At 40.6% G+C, this 17,971-nt stretch overlaps 1 protein-coding gene across 1 annotated transcript; it reads right to left on the reverse strand.

The window, feature by feature from the left end:
• Nucleotides 1-5,641: 5,641 nt before the first annotated feature.
• LOC140076216 (hemoglobin subunit alpha-3-like) lies at nt 5,642-12,133 on the reverse strand. The gene is made up of 4 exons (XM_072122727.1): nt 11,995-12,133; nt 10,738-10,858; nt 6,528-6,732; nt 5,642-5,972 (listed from the first exon to the last, which is right to left on the reverse strand). The coding sequence occupies exons 1-4, from the start codon at nt 12,041-12,043 to the stop codon at nt 5,829-5,831; spliced, it is 519 nt and encodes a 172-aa protein (XP_071978828.1). The 5' UTR covers nt 12,044-12,133; the 3' UTR covers nt 5,642-5,828.
• Between the last annotated feature and the right edge of the window lie 5,838 nt (nt 12,134-17,971).

A 17,971-nucleotide genomic window follows, 5' to 3' on the forward strand; every position in this document is an offset into this window, starting at 1 on the left:
GTTAGCAAGAAGCTTTTGGAGCCATTCTCTGTACATTTTGTAGCTAATAATATAAACATATCTGTGAACAAGGCCGCTGAGAAAACAGTGCTCAATTTATTAACCTTTTTAGAGAATGTCCTGGTAAATTAATTATGGCCAATAGCATCTAAGCACCTTATCTCCTTGTCACGCCACTCTATGCTGATGATTCTGTGTTTGATATATGCGGCTGAGCGCTAATAAAGATTGGAGAATCTACATTTACTAAGAGACTGGTGTGTCTTAGTGTGTGCTCACATCCATTTTTGGCCATAAAGAGTTAATTTGAAAGTCACCTTGCATTGGTGGGGAGTTGAGGCCCAGATAAAAATCTCTAACAATAATACATTAATGAGGGTGCTGTATTATACAATTATTATTGAGGGAGGAGCTGTAAGATATATTCATCAATCAAGGGTGATGCTGTAAAGTATATGAAATATATTATATTCATCTTATGTGAATTGATGAGGTAGGGTTTGTGCTACATAAGAATGATGGGGGTGCAGTTGCTAGACATAAAAGGCATGTCCATGCTGTATAGGAATTACTGGGACCTGCTCAGCTTTCAAGTGTTTTTAGATGCCAAAATAATAGTCACACTCCATATATTACCCCATTATAGAAACTGCAGCCCTCATTGTATGGAAAACAACTTTTAGGAAGTATTACGTGTTTCACAAGGGTTAAAACCAAATGGAGATGCAATCTAGTAATTGTCATTTTCTAGGAAAATGTTTTCATTTTGCCTCAAAAAATTACAATTCACAATGGATTAATTTACTAAATGCACCATAAAGGGTGAACCCCAGAGTATGTCAAAACCCCATATGTGGTAGTAAATTTGCTGGATGGTCACACAACAGGACATTAAAGGGAAGGCTCGCAATTCAGCGCAGAATTTAAAATATTTGGATAAAGTGAACTTATTTTTAGCGGAAGGAGATTCACTATACAGATAGATTTATTGAAGAGATTTTATGAACTTTTTCAAGGTGGAGGAAAATAAAATACCATATACACTCGAGTATAAGCCGACCCGAGTATAAGCCGAGAACCCTAATTTTACCACCAAAAGCTGGGTAAACCTATTGACTCGAGTATAAGCCGAGGGTGGGAAATGCATTGATCACAGACCCCCCCAGTATATAGCCAGCAAGTCCCCAGTAGAATATAGCCAGCAAGTCCCCTGTAGTATACAGCCAGCCCATCCTGCCCCCAGTGGTATACAGCCAGCCCAGCCTGCCCCCAGTAGTATACAGCCAGCCCAGCCTGCTCCAACTAGTATACAGCCAGCCCAGCTTGCCCCCAAACAATTATACAGCCAGCCCAGGCTACCCGCAGTAGTATACAGCCAGCCCAGCCTGCCCCAGTAGTATACAGCGAGCCCAGCCTGTCCCCAGTAGTATACAGCCAGCCGAGCACTACAAAAAAAACAACTTATATACTCACCCTCCGGTGGCCCCGAAGCGCAGCGCTGCTTCCCCGATGTCTGCGCGGGTCCTCTTCTGGCCTCCGCACCCATCTTCTGTCTTCTGTCAACATCCTGCTGGGCGCCGCCATGGTCTTCCCGGCCGACAGGCGCATAGTATGACGCGGCCACTGCTGACGTCATACTATGCGCCGGCCCGGGAGAAAAACATGGCGGCGCCCAGCAGGATGTAACCAAATACGGTAGACAGAAGACAGAAGAGGACCCGCGCTGACATCGGGGGGCCACGCTGCGCATCGGGGGAGCAGGGCTGCACATCGGGGCCACCGGAGGGTGAGTATATAAGTTGTTTTTTTTTAAGTATTCTTTTTGCTGTATTGACTCGTGTAGAAGCCGAGTTGAGGATTTTCAGCGCAATTTGTGCTGAAAAACTCGGCTTATACACGAGTATATATGGTAATCAATTCTAGTTTAGGATTTTTTTTTCTTGCTGGTTCACTGTATTGCACAAATAATATAAAAATATTATTATATATTGCCAATTACATCCTTAACCAATAGGTGGTATACAGGTATGTCTTCCACCAGGATCAAGGATTGTAAACCAAGCACATATTAAACCATACTGCTATGTGCCCCCTCTGGCAGGATCTGCTTTTCTTAGCTTTTTATGCCAAATGCAGTGAAAATGGTAAAAAAAAAAAAGTAATTGGCTGTTTTCTTGTGGGTTTGGATTTTACGGCTTTCACTGTGCACCCCAAATGACATGTCTACTGTATTCTTTGGGTCGGTACGATTAAGGGGATACCAAATTTGTATAGGTTTTATAATGTTTTCATACATTTACAAAAATGAAAACCTCCTGTACAAAAATTATTTTTGATTTTGCCATCTTCTAGCCTAATAACTTTTTCATACTTCGGTGTACAGAGCTGTTGATGGTGTCATTTTGTGCAACTTTTGATGACGTTTTCAATGCTTTCATTTTTAGGACTTTTGATAACTTTTTAATTGAATTTTTTTTTTCCTAAATGGCAAAAAGTGCCATTTTCGACTTTGGGCATTATTTTATTTTACAGGACTAAACGTAGTGAAAAAACGTTATTATATTTTGATATATCGGGCATATCGAGTCGGTGATACCTAATGTGTTTATGAATTTGACAGTTTATTATATTCATATCAGTTCTAGGGAAAAGGGGGTAATTTGAATTTTTAGGTTTTTTTATATATATATTTTTTTTTACAATACTATAAGCCTAGGTTGTTTGATCGATCCTACCATATACTGCCATACTACAGTATGGCAGTACAGGCGGTCCCCTACTTAAGAACACTCGACTTACATACGACCTCTAGTTACAAACCGACCTCTGGGTATTGGTAATTTATTGTACTTCAGTCCTAGGCTACAATAATCAGCTGTAACAGTTATCACAGATGTCTGTAATGAAGCTTTAGTGTTAATATTGATTCTTATGACAACCCAACATTTTTAAAATCCAATTGTCACAGAGACCAAAAAAGTTATGGCTGGGATTACAATAATAAAATATACAGTTCTGACTTACATACAAACTCAACTTAAGAACAAACCTACAGACCCTATCTTGTATGTAACCCGGGGACTGCCTGTATATGGGGATTTTCCACCTCATTGATTTAAATGTGCAAATCAAACATTCTAATGAATGGGTTAAAAGAGGTCTGAAGACCCAAGGCTGTCATGGCGACCGATCACAGCTCCCCGATGACGTCACGGGCCCATGCGGCACCATTTTCTTTGAAGCACTGGCGCCATATGCAGCTGCAATATGCAGCAAAGACTTACCGGCTATACAGAGGGCATAGGAAGCTTAAATAAGAGCGGATCCTGCCAGAGGGTGCACACACCAGTATGTCAGTGTGCTTGGTTTACAATCCTTCATCCTGGTGATCAATGTCCTTAACCCCCGCGGGACTCAACCTCTTTTAGCCTTAAGGACTTGGCCCCATTTTTCAAATCTGCCCTGTGTCACTATAAGTGGTTATAGCTGTGGGACAATATAAGATATCCAGGGGATTTTGAGATTGTTTTCTCGTGACACTTTGTACTTCAAATTAGTTTAAAAATTTGGATGATATCTTTTGTGTTTAGTTATGAAAAAAAACTAAATTTGGAAAAAATTTTGAAAAATTCTTTATTTTCAAAGTTCTAAATTCTCTACTTTTGATGCAGATAGTCAAAGCACCCAAATAAATTCACACCTTACATTTCCCGAATGTCTGCTTTATGTTGGATGGTTTTTTAAGATTCCACATATTTTACTAGAATGTTATGAGGCTCAGAATTTGGGTGCCATTTTTCAAATTTTTGGGAAAATCACCAAAACTAATATTTAGATGGACCAGCTCAACTTTTAATTGACTGTGAGAGGCCTAAATAATAGCGAGTCTGGTAAATTACCCCATTATGGAAAATACACCCCTCAACGTATGAAAAACCACTTTTAAGAAGTTTGTTAACCCTTTAGGTGTTTTATAGGGGTTAAAACAAAATGGAGGGGTGGTCTACAAATTGTAATATTTTTTGACAATACACTCATTTTGGGTGGAAAATTAAACATTTGTAATGGATTAAATGAAAAAAGGCTCCACAAAGTGTGATACGCCATGCAGATCAGATTTTCTATGTCACATTGTACAAACTTTAACTTTTTTTGTTTTTTTTATTGTGGACCTATAGGGGCTTATTTTTTTGCCACATGAGATGCACTTTTCTGGTACATAATTTTGGGGCATCTATAGCTAATTGGTGAGATTTTATTAACTCTTTGTTGGTGGAGGAAATGAAAATCATCAATTTTTAGGAACTTTTTTTCCGACCGTTTACCATACCATAAAAATAGTATATTATTTTTATTATATGGGTCTCCACGATTACGAAAAGATCTCATTTATATAGTTTTTTAAAAAAAAAAATTTTACTGAATAAAAAAGTAATTTGGCAAAAATGTCAATTTTAGCATCACCGACTTTCATATGCATGCCTTTTTTATTTTTCGACTTACAAATCTGGTTAGGGGCTTATTTTTTGAGAGAAGGATTGTTCTAATTGTGGTCTTATTTTAGAGTGCGTAACTTTTTTAAATCACTTTTTAGAGCATTTTTTTAAAGGGTATTAGTTAAAAATCATCTTTTTTTCGGAGAGTTTTTTTAGGTTGTTTTTTACGGGGTTCACTTTGCGGGTCCAATAACAATTCTGTTTTATTATGCAGATTGTCACAGACGTAGGGATACCAAATATGCTTGACCGCGTGTAAGGGGTTAACAACCGAGATCCCACTATCAGCTGTGATAGATAGCTGGACGTTATACTAATAGCCGCAGGGACGTAGTATAACGTTCTGGTGCGCCTAGGGGTTAAAGGTTTTCAATCAGTATGATGTTATTTATCTGTATGTAATGGTTGTAGACATGGATTACTGATATTATTTGGGCTTTGTAAAGTGGTATTATTAGTGATATTGTCCTTTGCATGCCAGCATGCCAGCACAGCCTCTTAATAATTGTGGTGTCTTGCACCAGTGGCACCAATTATTAAGCCCATTCCTCAAAGTGCAGGTCTAAATAAATTATCCCCATTGTATTTCCCCCGACCCCCTATACCAGTGATGGCTAACCTATGGCACTGGTGCCAGAGGTGGCACTCAGAGCCCTTTCTGTGGGCACTCAGGCCATCACCAGAGATAACTGCAGGCATCTTCCTGAAGTCCCAGACAGCCCAGGACTTGCTGTGCACTGAGCTATTTTAAAGTGACCGCTGTACCTGGGACTATTTTCTGCTTTATTGGTCCCTCAGGGTGCTTGTATCAATGAAAACTGTGACAGAGAAGGGAGTATAAATCACAAATTAAATTTCTGTGCTGGCACTTTGCGATAAATAAGCGGGTTTTTGTTGTAGTTTGGGCACTCGGCCTCAAAAAGGTTCGCCATCACTGCCCTATACCCAGCACCCTTTGTGTTCAAGTGGTAGATGCTGAAGAAAAATAATTCTTTTTAGAATGTAAAGTACATATGAGAAATGGGCCAAAAATCTTTGATACGACTTCCCCTTGGTGTGTTTTTATTACTTTAATAAGCAATGAAGTACAATACATTTTCAGTGCGTAAAGACCAAAAAGAATGTACTTTTGTTAACGATTACACCAGATTTATTTTGATGGATATCTGATACATATAGTAGATGGCCAGAGACTGCAGCAAAAACACAAGCTAGTAAAATTATATTGCAGCTGAATTTGAGCATTTGGCTACAGATTTGACAACAAACTTGTGTTCTCAGTTAATTTAAAATTTACGCAAGATGGATTGCTGCAGGTACTGATGTAGTCTCCTATCCTTGATGCATTGATCTGTGATCGGAGATCAGGAAATCGGAGACTTCAGAAAGGAATTTTTCCACAGCAGCCTGAGCTTCAATAGTGAAGTCATCTGGGAAGTGAAAAGCCAAGACGACCTGAATGATGTGGGACAACACCTGCAAAAAATAGAAGAAAGTATTTGGTTATACATATACCGTATATAACGTGTATCCATATATCGTCAAAAATAGTAATAATAAATAAATGTTTTTAGTTAGATTGTTAGGGGAGTATGGGTACATTCACACAAGCACACGTCAGGGCGCTGGAGAGGAGGAGTGATGAGCACTGCTTACCCCTCCACTGTCCTTAGAGGAGTACAGGGCCGGCGCCGTAACACGGTGAAATATAAATATATGTCATGTCCTATATTTCACCATGCACAGTCACAGTGAGGTAAGACAACATGTGCTCACCACACCGTGATTGGGCACCTTAGGTATTAATGGGGATCAATATTTGTAGTTGGATATCGGTTCCCATTACGTTCCTGTGAATGAGCCTCAATGAGTCTCAAATTACAGTTCTCTGTAAAAGAGCAAGCTTTAGCTATGAATATAATCTAATACTAGATAAATTATTATACTATTGAGAGGCGATACCATGGTTGACAAAATATGACATAAAAGACAGAGTAATAAATATATGTAATAACATCTCTTATTCCTTACAGGAAAGTTTTCTGGGATGAGTTCCAGGTTGTAGGCACGGAGGTCCCTAATGGCGTCCCGCAAGCCTGCAGGGTCATCCACATAATTGATTGCATTTCCAAAAGCATTCAAGATCTTGCCACCCTCGATGAGAAGGTCATTAGATCCATGAGACAAGTCAAAGCGGGCAAAAAAGCCCTTACTCTCAGGAAAAGACAGAAACCACCTAAAATAAAAATAATCAGGTTGTGATAAGATTTTGGCAAAAGAAATATTAGAACTGTTCTATACAAAGATTTCCCACATCACATCCACAATGTACATTATGAGTGAGAGGAATTATATTTTTAAACATTTTTTAATTTGAGCTAACATAAACGTGGAAAGCAAGAAACAGAGTACCACACACTGTGGTTGAATAAGGGTCCGGATTTCACCTTAGTGCTCTCATTCTACAATAACCAAAGCAGCATAACACATACTGAGAGCTCCTTAATTAATTATCATATAAAACTACAGAGTTTATTATATATGCACAAAAAGTTGACGAAGGCAGCGTGCCGAAACGCGTGTCGGGGTGTCAGCCACCTGGGCATACGTGGGATACCTTATTTCAGGTAAAATTATTGATGCACCTTAGGGTAGACTTTAATGAATACTGTCATCATTCCACATATGATTTTGCACTAGCACTTTTATTTTTGATTATATTCATACAAAACACAGGGTTGCGCAATATGTATTTAGACTGATGTATCTGTGCATATTAAGCTGTATTAAGCTGTACCTCTCCTGACATTACGGGGCACATTTACTTACCAGGTCCTGTCGCGATCCCCGAGGTGCATTGTCCGACACTAGATACACCTTAAGGGTGAGGGACCCACCCTGTATACATGTATACCCCATGATGAGTCATACATTTTTGAAGATCTCATCATTCTAGTTTTTTGCATCCTTTTGTTTGGTGACCCTCTGAAAAACCCGGCCTTAGGAAGAAACGCGTCTGAGCGGGGGGATACGGGGTCTATTCAGGGGCAAGTACATAGTACTGCCCTTGTAAGGGCGGAAGTCTATCTGTGGATATTACGGGCAGGTAGCCATATATACCAACTTTTAGTGTGACTACAGTCTGCCGTACACCTGATATCCTGCAGGTATCATCCTGGACTACCCACCCTTTCATGCACTGAACCGCCAGAAGTGGTAAGACGTATCTGTTTATTTATTTTATATATTCATATTCCTGTTGGTCAGTGCATTGTCTTATTGTATTTTGGCAAATGTATGCCCAGCACTTGGGTACTGTAACTTTTAATGCATATTTAATCATCTCTGTAGTTGTATATGATAATTGATTTAGGAGCTCTCAGTATGTGTTATGCTGCTTGAGCTAACATAAAGTGTAAACATAATTCTACAATCCAAAAGATAAAATGTGCATAAAGCCAGAGATTGCCATCAGCATCTAATACAGAATAGACAAGGAATGAATCATGAATAATTAAAAACAGGGGTCTGGAAACTATGGCTCACAAGCCAGATGTGGCTCTGTTGATGGGCGCATCTGGCTCACAGACAGGGCTCCTAATTCAGGGCCAGATAAAAGAGGGGGGGCGTATGGCCGCCCGATTTGCACTAAATCACCAACGCTGGCTATCTGACGGTTTTCTTTACTCTGAGGCAGAGCAGGGAACTCTTCAATAGCCCGCGGTAGCGAGGAGGATGTCGGTGTCCTGGCGCTTGTGGCACAGTGTGAAACGTCAATGCGCCGCATGCATTAGGAAGCCGACGTCCGGCGCACTACTGTCTGCGATAACGCACAGACAACGCGGGAGAAGAGAAGGAGGCAGCCCCTCGTTGGGGAATGCGCAACGGTGAGTACAATGTTATTTTCCTTCATAAGTTCTGTATGTATATATTGCTGTGTAGGAGGGTGGGTGTTGCTACTCAGCGCAGGGATGTTGTTGCTAGTAGTCAGCGCTGGGGGGCTTGTTAGTGGGCGGGGAGTGATGTTACTGTGCAGGGGAGTGTTACTCGGCAGGGGGGTGATTAATGGTACTGGGCAGGGCGTGATGTTACTTGGTAGGGGGGTAATGTTTTTGGCCAGAGCGGGGCAGGGGGGTTGATTGATTGTTACTGGGGGGGGTGATGTTACTTGGTATGAGTTGATGTTACTGGGCGGAGGGCTGATGTTGCTGGGCAGGGGGTGATGTTGCTTGTTAGGGGGTGATGTTACTGGGCAGGGGCTGATGTTACTGGGCAGGGGGGATGATTGATGTTACTGGGGGGTGATGTTACTTGGTCGGGGGTGATTTTACTGGGCAGGGGGTGATGTTAATTGGTAAGGGTGGTGATTGATGTTACTGGGCGTTGGGGTGATGTTACTTGGTAGGCAGGGGGGGGTTATGTTACTCGGCAAGGGGAGGTGATTGATGTTACTGTATGTAGATGTATTACTGTGGGGTTGGCGGCTGTATGTAGATGTATTACTGGGGTGTTGGCGGCTGTCAGGGACATTGCTGAGGTGGCAAAAGATCCGGGCCTCGGGCCCCAATGCATGTGTATAACACTTTAAGTAATACCCCCTTCTGTACATGACCCCCTCACATGTGGTTGTGCCAATAACAACTTTACTGAGGGTATATATAGCCACAGAAACCACATGAGAAATCCCTACTGCAGGTGACATGTCCTCCATCTTCTCCATTACGCATCACCACATCTTATATTCCTCATTGTCCCTACATCTTGGTTCCCTGACAGTGTTATCCTGGTGCTGCCCCTAACAATTTCCCCCAAATACTGTAAGGCTGCATTTACACGTTTGCCTTGCATTTAAACAAAACCAGGTGCTTGTTACCGATCACATGTGTTTCACTGGATCAACACGAGGCCTGTCCTAGTGCCACGTGTAAATGCGCCCTAAGAAATGTGCTCCACACAGACTCCCCACAGTAAGTAATGTGCCCCACACAGCCCCCCAAGTAAATAATGTGCCCCACACAGCCCCCCAGTGAGCAATGTGCCCCACACAGCCCCCTCCCCCAGTGAGTAATGTGCCCCATGCAGCCCCCCAGTAAGTAATATGCCCACACGGTTACCCCCATGTTCTCCCCCCTTAGCTGCTTTTATGTTTCCTCCTCACCTCACACATGCAGCTGCATCACTTTCCTCTGCCAGTCATGTGTTCATGACATTATCACAGGTTTTGCATCCTCCGGGAGTATAATTCTAATTTCTCCCAGAGGCTAGGACTTGCAGGGGAAAGCAGTGAGTGCACACATTCTCATTACGATCTGTGTCCTGAGGACATGGATCTTTATGAGAGAGGAGAGGATGCCCGGGCAGCGGGGAAGATGTCCTGCTGACCCGGGGAGATTCGGGGCTCCACCCAAAAGATCCGGGGCATGATCTCCAGATCTTTTGACCTAGTGGTACCCCTGGCGGCTGTATGTAGATGTATTACTGGGGGGTTGGCGGCTTTAGGTAACTGTATTACTGGGGGGTTGGCGGCTGTAGGTAGATGTATTATTGGTTGTGAGGCGGCTGTAAGTAGATGTATTACTGGGGGGCTGAGGGCTGTATGAAGATGTATTATTTGGGGGTTGGCAGCTGTATGTAGATGTATTGCTGGGGGGTTGGTGGCTGTAGGTAGATGTATTACTGGGAGGTTGGCGGCTGGCTGTAGGTAGATGTATGACTGGATGTACCGAATATAAATTATCTATTTTTTATTTTACAGCAAATTACCATTGTTTCGGTCCACTTGTGGCTTAGTACAGCAGGGAGGAACACTCCTTGCTGTACTAATGACTGCTGGAGCGATTGTTCTGCCAGTGGCCCTTTAAACATATTGTACGGCTCGCTGAATTATATTTTAAAATATGTGGTGCTTATGGCTCTTCCAGCCAAAAAGGTTCCTGACCCCTGCTTTAGAAGTTTTTATTATCCATCATGCATACCCTACTGCTGTTCATATTGTGGAGTCCATAATTGCAATAGGACAGATTATTGATTCAAAATCTGCGGAAATTGTAAAATAGTTACTATTTATTTGGCTCCTAACAATCCTAAAACATAAGATAGCCAATAGTAGAGAAGGCCTCTGCCTCCAAATAAATTGTCTTACATGTCTCAAAAAGTAGTCCCTAGTGTGATGCATTTGGGGTGTCTTATTTCCATGTAAAATCTAAAACCGCAGCAGTAGAAACAGAGAAATGCTAATTACCTTTCCAACATCTCAGCACCCAGTTCGTTAGCTTGAGGAGTAACCTTGGCCCAAATGTCTTTGACAAGAGCGAGCTCGGTTGCAGTCAAAGATATTGTGGTGTTTGGTGTCTGAGAAAGACCTGGAAAGTCAATAAAAGTCCATGATGTGCAGAAGTTGTTGTAGCTTCTTAATAAATCCAATTCCCCCCCCCCCCCAGGGCGTAATATAGCATAACGGGGGTGTATGGAGAATACACAGCAGGTGTCGTCTGTATAATATAGCTGACACCTGCCTATTACTGGTGCGGTCAGTGCTGGCACCGGCCTCAGCACCTAACTTACCTTTTAAGTTAAAGTGCCCAGGAGGGTCTGAAATAATGGTCAAAAATTTTTTAACAAAATTTAAATTAATGTAAAAATGTTAGGTATCACCAAGTCCAAAATGGCCATTCTATCAAAATATAAAAAAGATCATTCCCGGGTGTGTACACCATAATGGAAAATAGCGCCCAAATGTCCGAATCGACACTTTTTCCCCATTTTTCCATCAATGAATTTTTGAATAAAAATTTATCAAACAGTCGTATAGGTCCCAAATTTATATAAATTACCGTAATATGCCAATACATACTGCAAAAAATGACACCTTACATACACCAAAGTGTTAAAAAGTTATTGGCCTTAGAATTTGGCAAAATTGAAAATATTTTTTATGTACAAAAGATTTTTACTTTTTCAAATCTATTAAAACCTAATAAAATCTAAATAAATTTGATGTGATCGTACCAACCCAAAGAATAAAGAGAAAGGGTCATTTGGAGCGCAAAATAAAATCTGTAAAAACAAAGTCCAGAAGAATATGCCACACATTTTTTTGTCAATTTCACTGCACTTGGAATTTTTTTCAAGCTTTCCAGTACATTGCATGGAATATTAAATGGAGCCACTAAAAAGTACATTTTGTCGTGCAAATAAAAAGCCCTCACACATCTCTGTAAACGTAAAAATATAAAAAGTTACTTCTTTTGGAATGAGGGGAGTAAAAAACAGAAACACAAAAACGAAAAAGGGCTGTAAGGGTTAATGGTTCAAGGGTAATTCATAACTTTTAAACTTATATTCTATTGGTCAAAAACAAACCCCACTCTGTAGAGTTATCTATTCAGCAGCACTACCCATTGAAGTCACACAAAGTTAAAAATGGCATAGGGCTGTGAAGGTTGAAAACAATATAATAATCCACATGTACAGTGGCAAAATACAAAAAAACACATACCCAAAATAATTTTGCTCCAGATGATTAATACAGCAAACAAGTTCATCATGTTGATCCACTATGCCTTTGATGTCTATATAGTTCCAAATGTAAGCGTATGGGGTGAAACGAGTACTCACGGAATCGGACACACTAAGAGTGACTCTAGTTTATTAGAATAATAAGCTTATATCTACATCAGTAAAATAACAATGACTCATTCTCATGAGAAATCTCCACCCAGAGTCCTCTCATTGGTCCAGAAAGAGACAGATTCTTTAAAGGGGTGTTCCCATTTCAGCAAATAAATGTTATTGTTTTTGTGATGAAAAGTTACAATTTTTCAATATACTTTTTGTATTAATTCCTCCTGGTTTTCTAGATCTCTGCTTGCTGTTATTTCCATAAGAAACTTCAATATCTATTTTCAGTAAAAAGAAACGTGTCCATAGTTATGTGATCTCAATATGTTAAATCATTGCTATGAAGACCCAATTTTTACCTTTTTATATTTTTTGTATTTGGTAGCACGATTGCAAGCAATTGATTACACACTATATATAAGTATATATAAGAATTCAGCTCCACCAGTATAGTGAACCTATGGGTTTTTTAAAACCTTCACATACATACCGTATTTTTCGGACTATACGGCGCACAAAAAATCCTTTGATTTTCTCAGAAATCAAAGGTGCGCCTTATAGTCCAGTGCGCCTTATATATGAACCTAGACATTTTAGCAGGCATTTATTGATGGTGTGCCTTATACTCCGGTGCGCCTTATAGTCCAAAAAATACTGTACCGTATTTTCCGGACTATAAGGCGCACATAAAAGCCTTGGATTTCCTTGGAAATCCAAAGTGCGCCTTATAGTCCGGTGCGCCCTATAGGAGGGCAGCGGACCCTACTTACATAGGTCCCTGCTACCGGAGACAGCAGATCTCCAGTGGGAACTGCAGACCACGCGGCACGAACAACTTCTGCCGCGTCGGTCTGCAGTTCCCGCTAGAGATCTGCTGTCTCCGGTAGCGGGGACCTATGTAAGTATGCCATTCTCCACTTTCCCCGCTCACCTTCCCCGCGTTCCGTGTCTCGTCTCGGCGTCGCGTCTAGTCCCGTCGGGTCTCCGCTCCGCCCCCGGACCTCCGCCACGCCCCCGGACCCTGCGCCTTATAGTCCGAATACTTTATTCCAAGAGTGCACTATATTTACTCCCTTTGTTCCAAAAGCAATAACTTTTTTATTTTTAGGTTTACAGAGATGTGTTGTGGCTTCTTATCTGCGGGACAAATTGTACATTTTAGGAGCATCATTCAATATTCCATGCCATGTACCGGAAAGCTGGAAAAAAATTCCAATTGCAGTGAAATTAACAAAAAACACATTTGGCCCGTTTTCTTATGGGCTCCGTTATTATGGGTTTTATTCTGTGCTCCAAGAATGCTCTTTATTCTACGGGTAGCTACAGTTTAGATTTTAATAGATTTTAAAACATTCAAATCTTTTGTACATAAAAAATAATTTCCCAATTGCCAAATTCTGAGGCCAATAACCTTTTCACACTTTGGTGTATGGACCTCATATGTAAGATTTTTTTTTTTTTGCGCGGTATGAGCTGGCATATTAATTTATATCAATTTGGGACCTATATGACTGTTTGATCATATTTTATTCAAATATTCATGGATGGAAAAATGGGGGGGACGGGGATTCAGACATTTGGTGCTATTTTCCATGAATAATCATTTTTATATTTTGATAGAACAGGCATTTTGGGACGCCAAGGTACCTATCAGGGGAGGGGGTGATTTAAACTTTTACTTTTTTAATTTTTTTTTTTTTAATTTACCATTATTTTAGACCTCAATGTGCAGACAATTATCATATGAATCTGAGAATCATGAATGTGTTAATCTTAATGACAGCTTTAAGATGCGCAATTCCTCGTTCTACCCGATACAGTCGCGCCCAGCCATTTTGGACACGTTCCAGGATCGGGTCGAGCAGGAATTGGTCGCACTAAATAAGGATATCTCAAAAAGGGAACATTCATCCAGAGGTAACCTTACTGCCCACCAAAGAAAAGCTATTCAAGAATTAAAAAACAATAATGATTTAATTGTCCGCCAGGCGGATAAAGGTGGTGCGGTAGTTCTTTTGGATGGAGGTCTATATAGAGAACTTAATTTATGCATGTTACGTGATACTGCAGTTTATAGGGAGCTCATGTCTGACCCAACAAAAATTTTTCAAACATGTTTAAAAAATTTAGTACAGCAAGGTATCTATATGGGGGCTATAAGTGAAAAAATTGGTGAGTATATTTATGTTGAAAATCCGGTTATACCGATATATCATTCTCTCCCTAAAATCCATAAGGGTACTTTCCCGCCCCCCTTGAGACCTATAGTTTCTGGAATAGGGTCACTTACGGAAAAACTCAGTGAATGGGTTGACCATCATCTTCAACCATTGGTAAAGTCTCTTCCAGGATACATTCGAGACACAAAACATGTGGTGTCCTTATTAGATGGTTTTAAATGGAAGAAGACATACCGGTGGTTGTCGTGTGATGTTGTGGGCTTGTATCCCTCACTTGTTCATAGCGTTGCCTTAAAATGCCTCACTTATTTTTTGACCACTTACAGTAAATATGATGATTCAGTGAAGGAATTCATTTATTTATCAATGGAATTTTTGCTGTCGAAAAATAATTTTTCTTTTGATGGTATTTTCTTCCTGCAGCGGTGCGGTGTGGCCATGGGGGGCAAATGTTCGCCCTCCATGGCCAATATCTACATGGCTGTATGGGAGGAAAATTTTCTTTTTTCCTCTGATAACCCGTTCCTCTCCCATATCAAGTGGTATGGCCGTTACATCGACGACCTGCTCTTGATATGGGAGGGGACCGAGGTTGAGGAGAAGGAATTTGTTCAATATTTGGGGAGCAATGACATGAATCTCAAATTTACATCCTGCTCACATTTACATACCATGCATTTTCTGGATTTATCCTTGACAGCAAACCACACTGTCCATATTTCTCCATATATCAAACCTACAGCAGTGAATTCTATCTTAGATGCCACGTCGTGTCATCCGACACATGTAATTAAAAATGTCCCGGTGGGTGAGCTTATCCGACTCAAGCGTAACTGCCCTCATCCCCAAGAATTTGACACTGTCAATCAGAAAATACATAGAGGCTTGAGCCGGAGAAGCTACCCTACATGGATGTTAAATAGAGCTACCAATATAGTGGACAAGATACCTAGGGTCGATCTCATTAAGGATAAGAGTCGTAGAACAACTTCCAATACAGATAACTCTTTAGGCACAGTGACTTTCTCCACATCCTACAGTGAACAATATTATGATGTGGTACGTATTATTAAAAAATTCTTACCATTGTTACACACGGATAGCACCATCTCTGGCTCTTTAGCAAACAAAGTCAAGTTCGTATCCAGGAAAGCCCCAACACTAGGCAACATATTGTCACCTAGTTTATACTCCTCACTACCCCCTCACAAAAATACGTGGTTATCGACAAAGGGTTTTTTTAAGTGCGGACATAATCGATGTTTATGTTGCAACCATGCGGTTCCACAAAAATGTTTCCAATCTACTCATATAGAACAACGACATACTATAGCGAGTTACATTAATTGTAACACATCCTATGTGGTTTATTTAATCACTTGCGAAAGTTGCAAGCTCCAGTATGTCGGCTGTACTAGTGGCCCCCTCAAAAACCGCATTAGGAGACATCTCTCGGATGCAAAAAATGCAGATGCAGTTAACATTTCTATGGCCTCGAGACATTTTCAGTTGATCCATGGTGGGGATTGTAAATCATTCTCCTGTATGGGAATTGAGAGGATTTTTAACCCAATACGAGGAGGGGACCGAAAGAAAAAAATGTTCAATAGAGAGACCTATTGGATTTTCTGTTTGGAAACCCGGACCCCTAAGGGGTTAAATAAACGACTAGACGTTATATGCCAGCTATAAAAAATAATATAGTACCACTTGGTAATTATGTATATCTATATAAAAGTATTGCATGTTCTCATTTTATCTGACATTTTTTATACAATACATTATTTCTTGTTTTATTGTTACTTGCTTTGTTTCCTAAATTGTTAGAGAACGTATTGGTTAGATGTGGCTCGAATGTCATTGGCTGATCACCAGCTGACAACCTAACGAGCAACAATATAAGTCTAGGATCATTGCGGTTTCTGTTAGCCATGAATAAGGATGTAGTGTTCATCCGAAACGCGTAGGCTTGTACGTCTTGACTCAGTGCCTTTTGTGTGTCCATGGTTTTTACATTTTTTGTACGATATCATGAAGATTGGAATAAAGAATTTATATTTTACTACATACATGGAGTGAAGCGCTTTTTCCCTTGAGCCGGTGTTTTGGACTTGCATTGATTGCTCCACGGAAGCTGGAGGTAGCCGTGCTCGGGATTGCCATCCTTGTGTCGAACACGTCCCAGGTGAGCTGACCATACCTCGTGTACTTCGTTTGGATTATTTTAGACCCTCCAGGCTACTTTAACCCTGCAGGATCTGATCACAAATATTATATACTGCAATACCACTGTATTGCAGTATATAGCAATAATACTTGTGATCTCTGATAACCTGCCATCTGCCGGCTATTAGAAATCATTACACATAGCAAGCCAACAATTCTCATTGAGACTGTAGGCTGCCATGGATGGCGGTGCCCTTGAAATGGTCAAACTCGACCACGGCATTTAACAGGTTAACTGCCGCAATCGGTGCCAGCACTGACCGCGGCAGTAACAGACGGGTGTCAGCTGTTGAGCTCTTACCATACACCCCCCCACAAAGAGGTCTACAGGAAATAAGTAATATTGTTTGTTAATTAAAACGTTATTTAATCTTCCAATATACTTTCTGTATTAATTCCTCACTGTTGTCTATATCTCTGCTTGCTGTATTTCTATAGGAAGCTTCTATGTGTACTTTCTGTAGATAAACAACGGTCCATGGTCATGTGATGGCTCGTTAGCATCACACAGCTTTGAATACACTGTGTGCGATAACAAGCCGCGCACTTGTATGACATCAAATGACCATGGACTGGTGTTTATGCCAGCAAGCAGAGACCTTGGAAACCGTAAAGAATTGATACAGAAAATGTATAACTTAACTTTTTCAAACAATATCAATTATTTGCTGGAATGTGCTTAAAGCTGACAACACTTTTAATTTTTAAAGTACAATAATATAAGTATACAAAAACAATATAATAAGATACACAATGGTAAAACAAAACATCTTATAGCCACAATAATATTGCTCTACTAAACAACAGAGAAAGAAAGAGTATGCACCAAAAAAGCTCTGTCAATACAAAATAATACAATAATAAAATCGACTCAACTTTATTAAATGCGAAAACGGGATACATATATGACAAACATCTAAAAGCATCTAAAACATGAAATATACATAATAATCAACTGGCGACCACTGTCCAGGTCAGCACAGTAAAGACCCCTGTTGGTTCGCCCTGTGGCGAATAGCAAAACCTCCCAGCCAAAGGAATATAGGGGATCACAAAATATCAAAGGTCCAGATCGCAAACAAATCCTAATAGTCTATCCCTAAGACCTAAGTAGGCCCTAATGGCTGCCAGACACCATATCAGCAATAGCCCACATATATACCACACATGAAAAGTGCAAGTGCATGGGTTATATGGGTATTACCTAAAAAGACGGTATCTAAAGTGCTCCTAGTGGTCTGGCAGGCAGGTGGGAGGAAAGCAGGGGTAACGGGCTCCCCACGCGTATCGTCGTCCTAGACGACTTCCTCAGGGGTTGGTAGCCCTGTAAAGGACAGACTCACCTTAAATAGCGGCACCTCACCTCTTCAAACCGGAAATTAAATAGTAGTACCATGCACATAATAATATTGCCCTACAAAATGAAGACAACAAACATCCCCCACCTCC

The sequence above is a fragment of the Engystomops pustulosus genome, chromosome 8 (assembly GCF_040894005.1).
Source record: "Engystomops pustulosus chromosome 8, aEngPut4.maternal, whole genome shotgun sequence".
Taxonomy (NCBI): domain Eukaryota; kingdom Metazoa; phylum Chordata; class Amphibia; order Anura; family Leptodactylidae; genus Engystomops; species Engystomops pustulosus.

Coding starts and splice junctions, on each gene's coding strand:
- LOC140076216 (XM_072122727.1), bottom strand. CDS start 12,043: ATGATGAACTTGTTTGCTGTATTAATCATCTGGAGCAAAATTATTTTG. Junction 10,859..11,994: donor CTGGAGCAAAATTATTTTGG/GTATGTGTTTTT, acceptor TTGACTTTCCAG/GTCTTTCTCAGACACCAAAC. Junction 5,973..6,527: donor TCATCCCAGAAAACTTTCCT/GTAAGGAATAAG, acceptor TATTTTTTGCAG/GTGTTGTCCCACATCATTCA.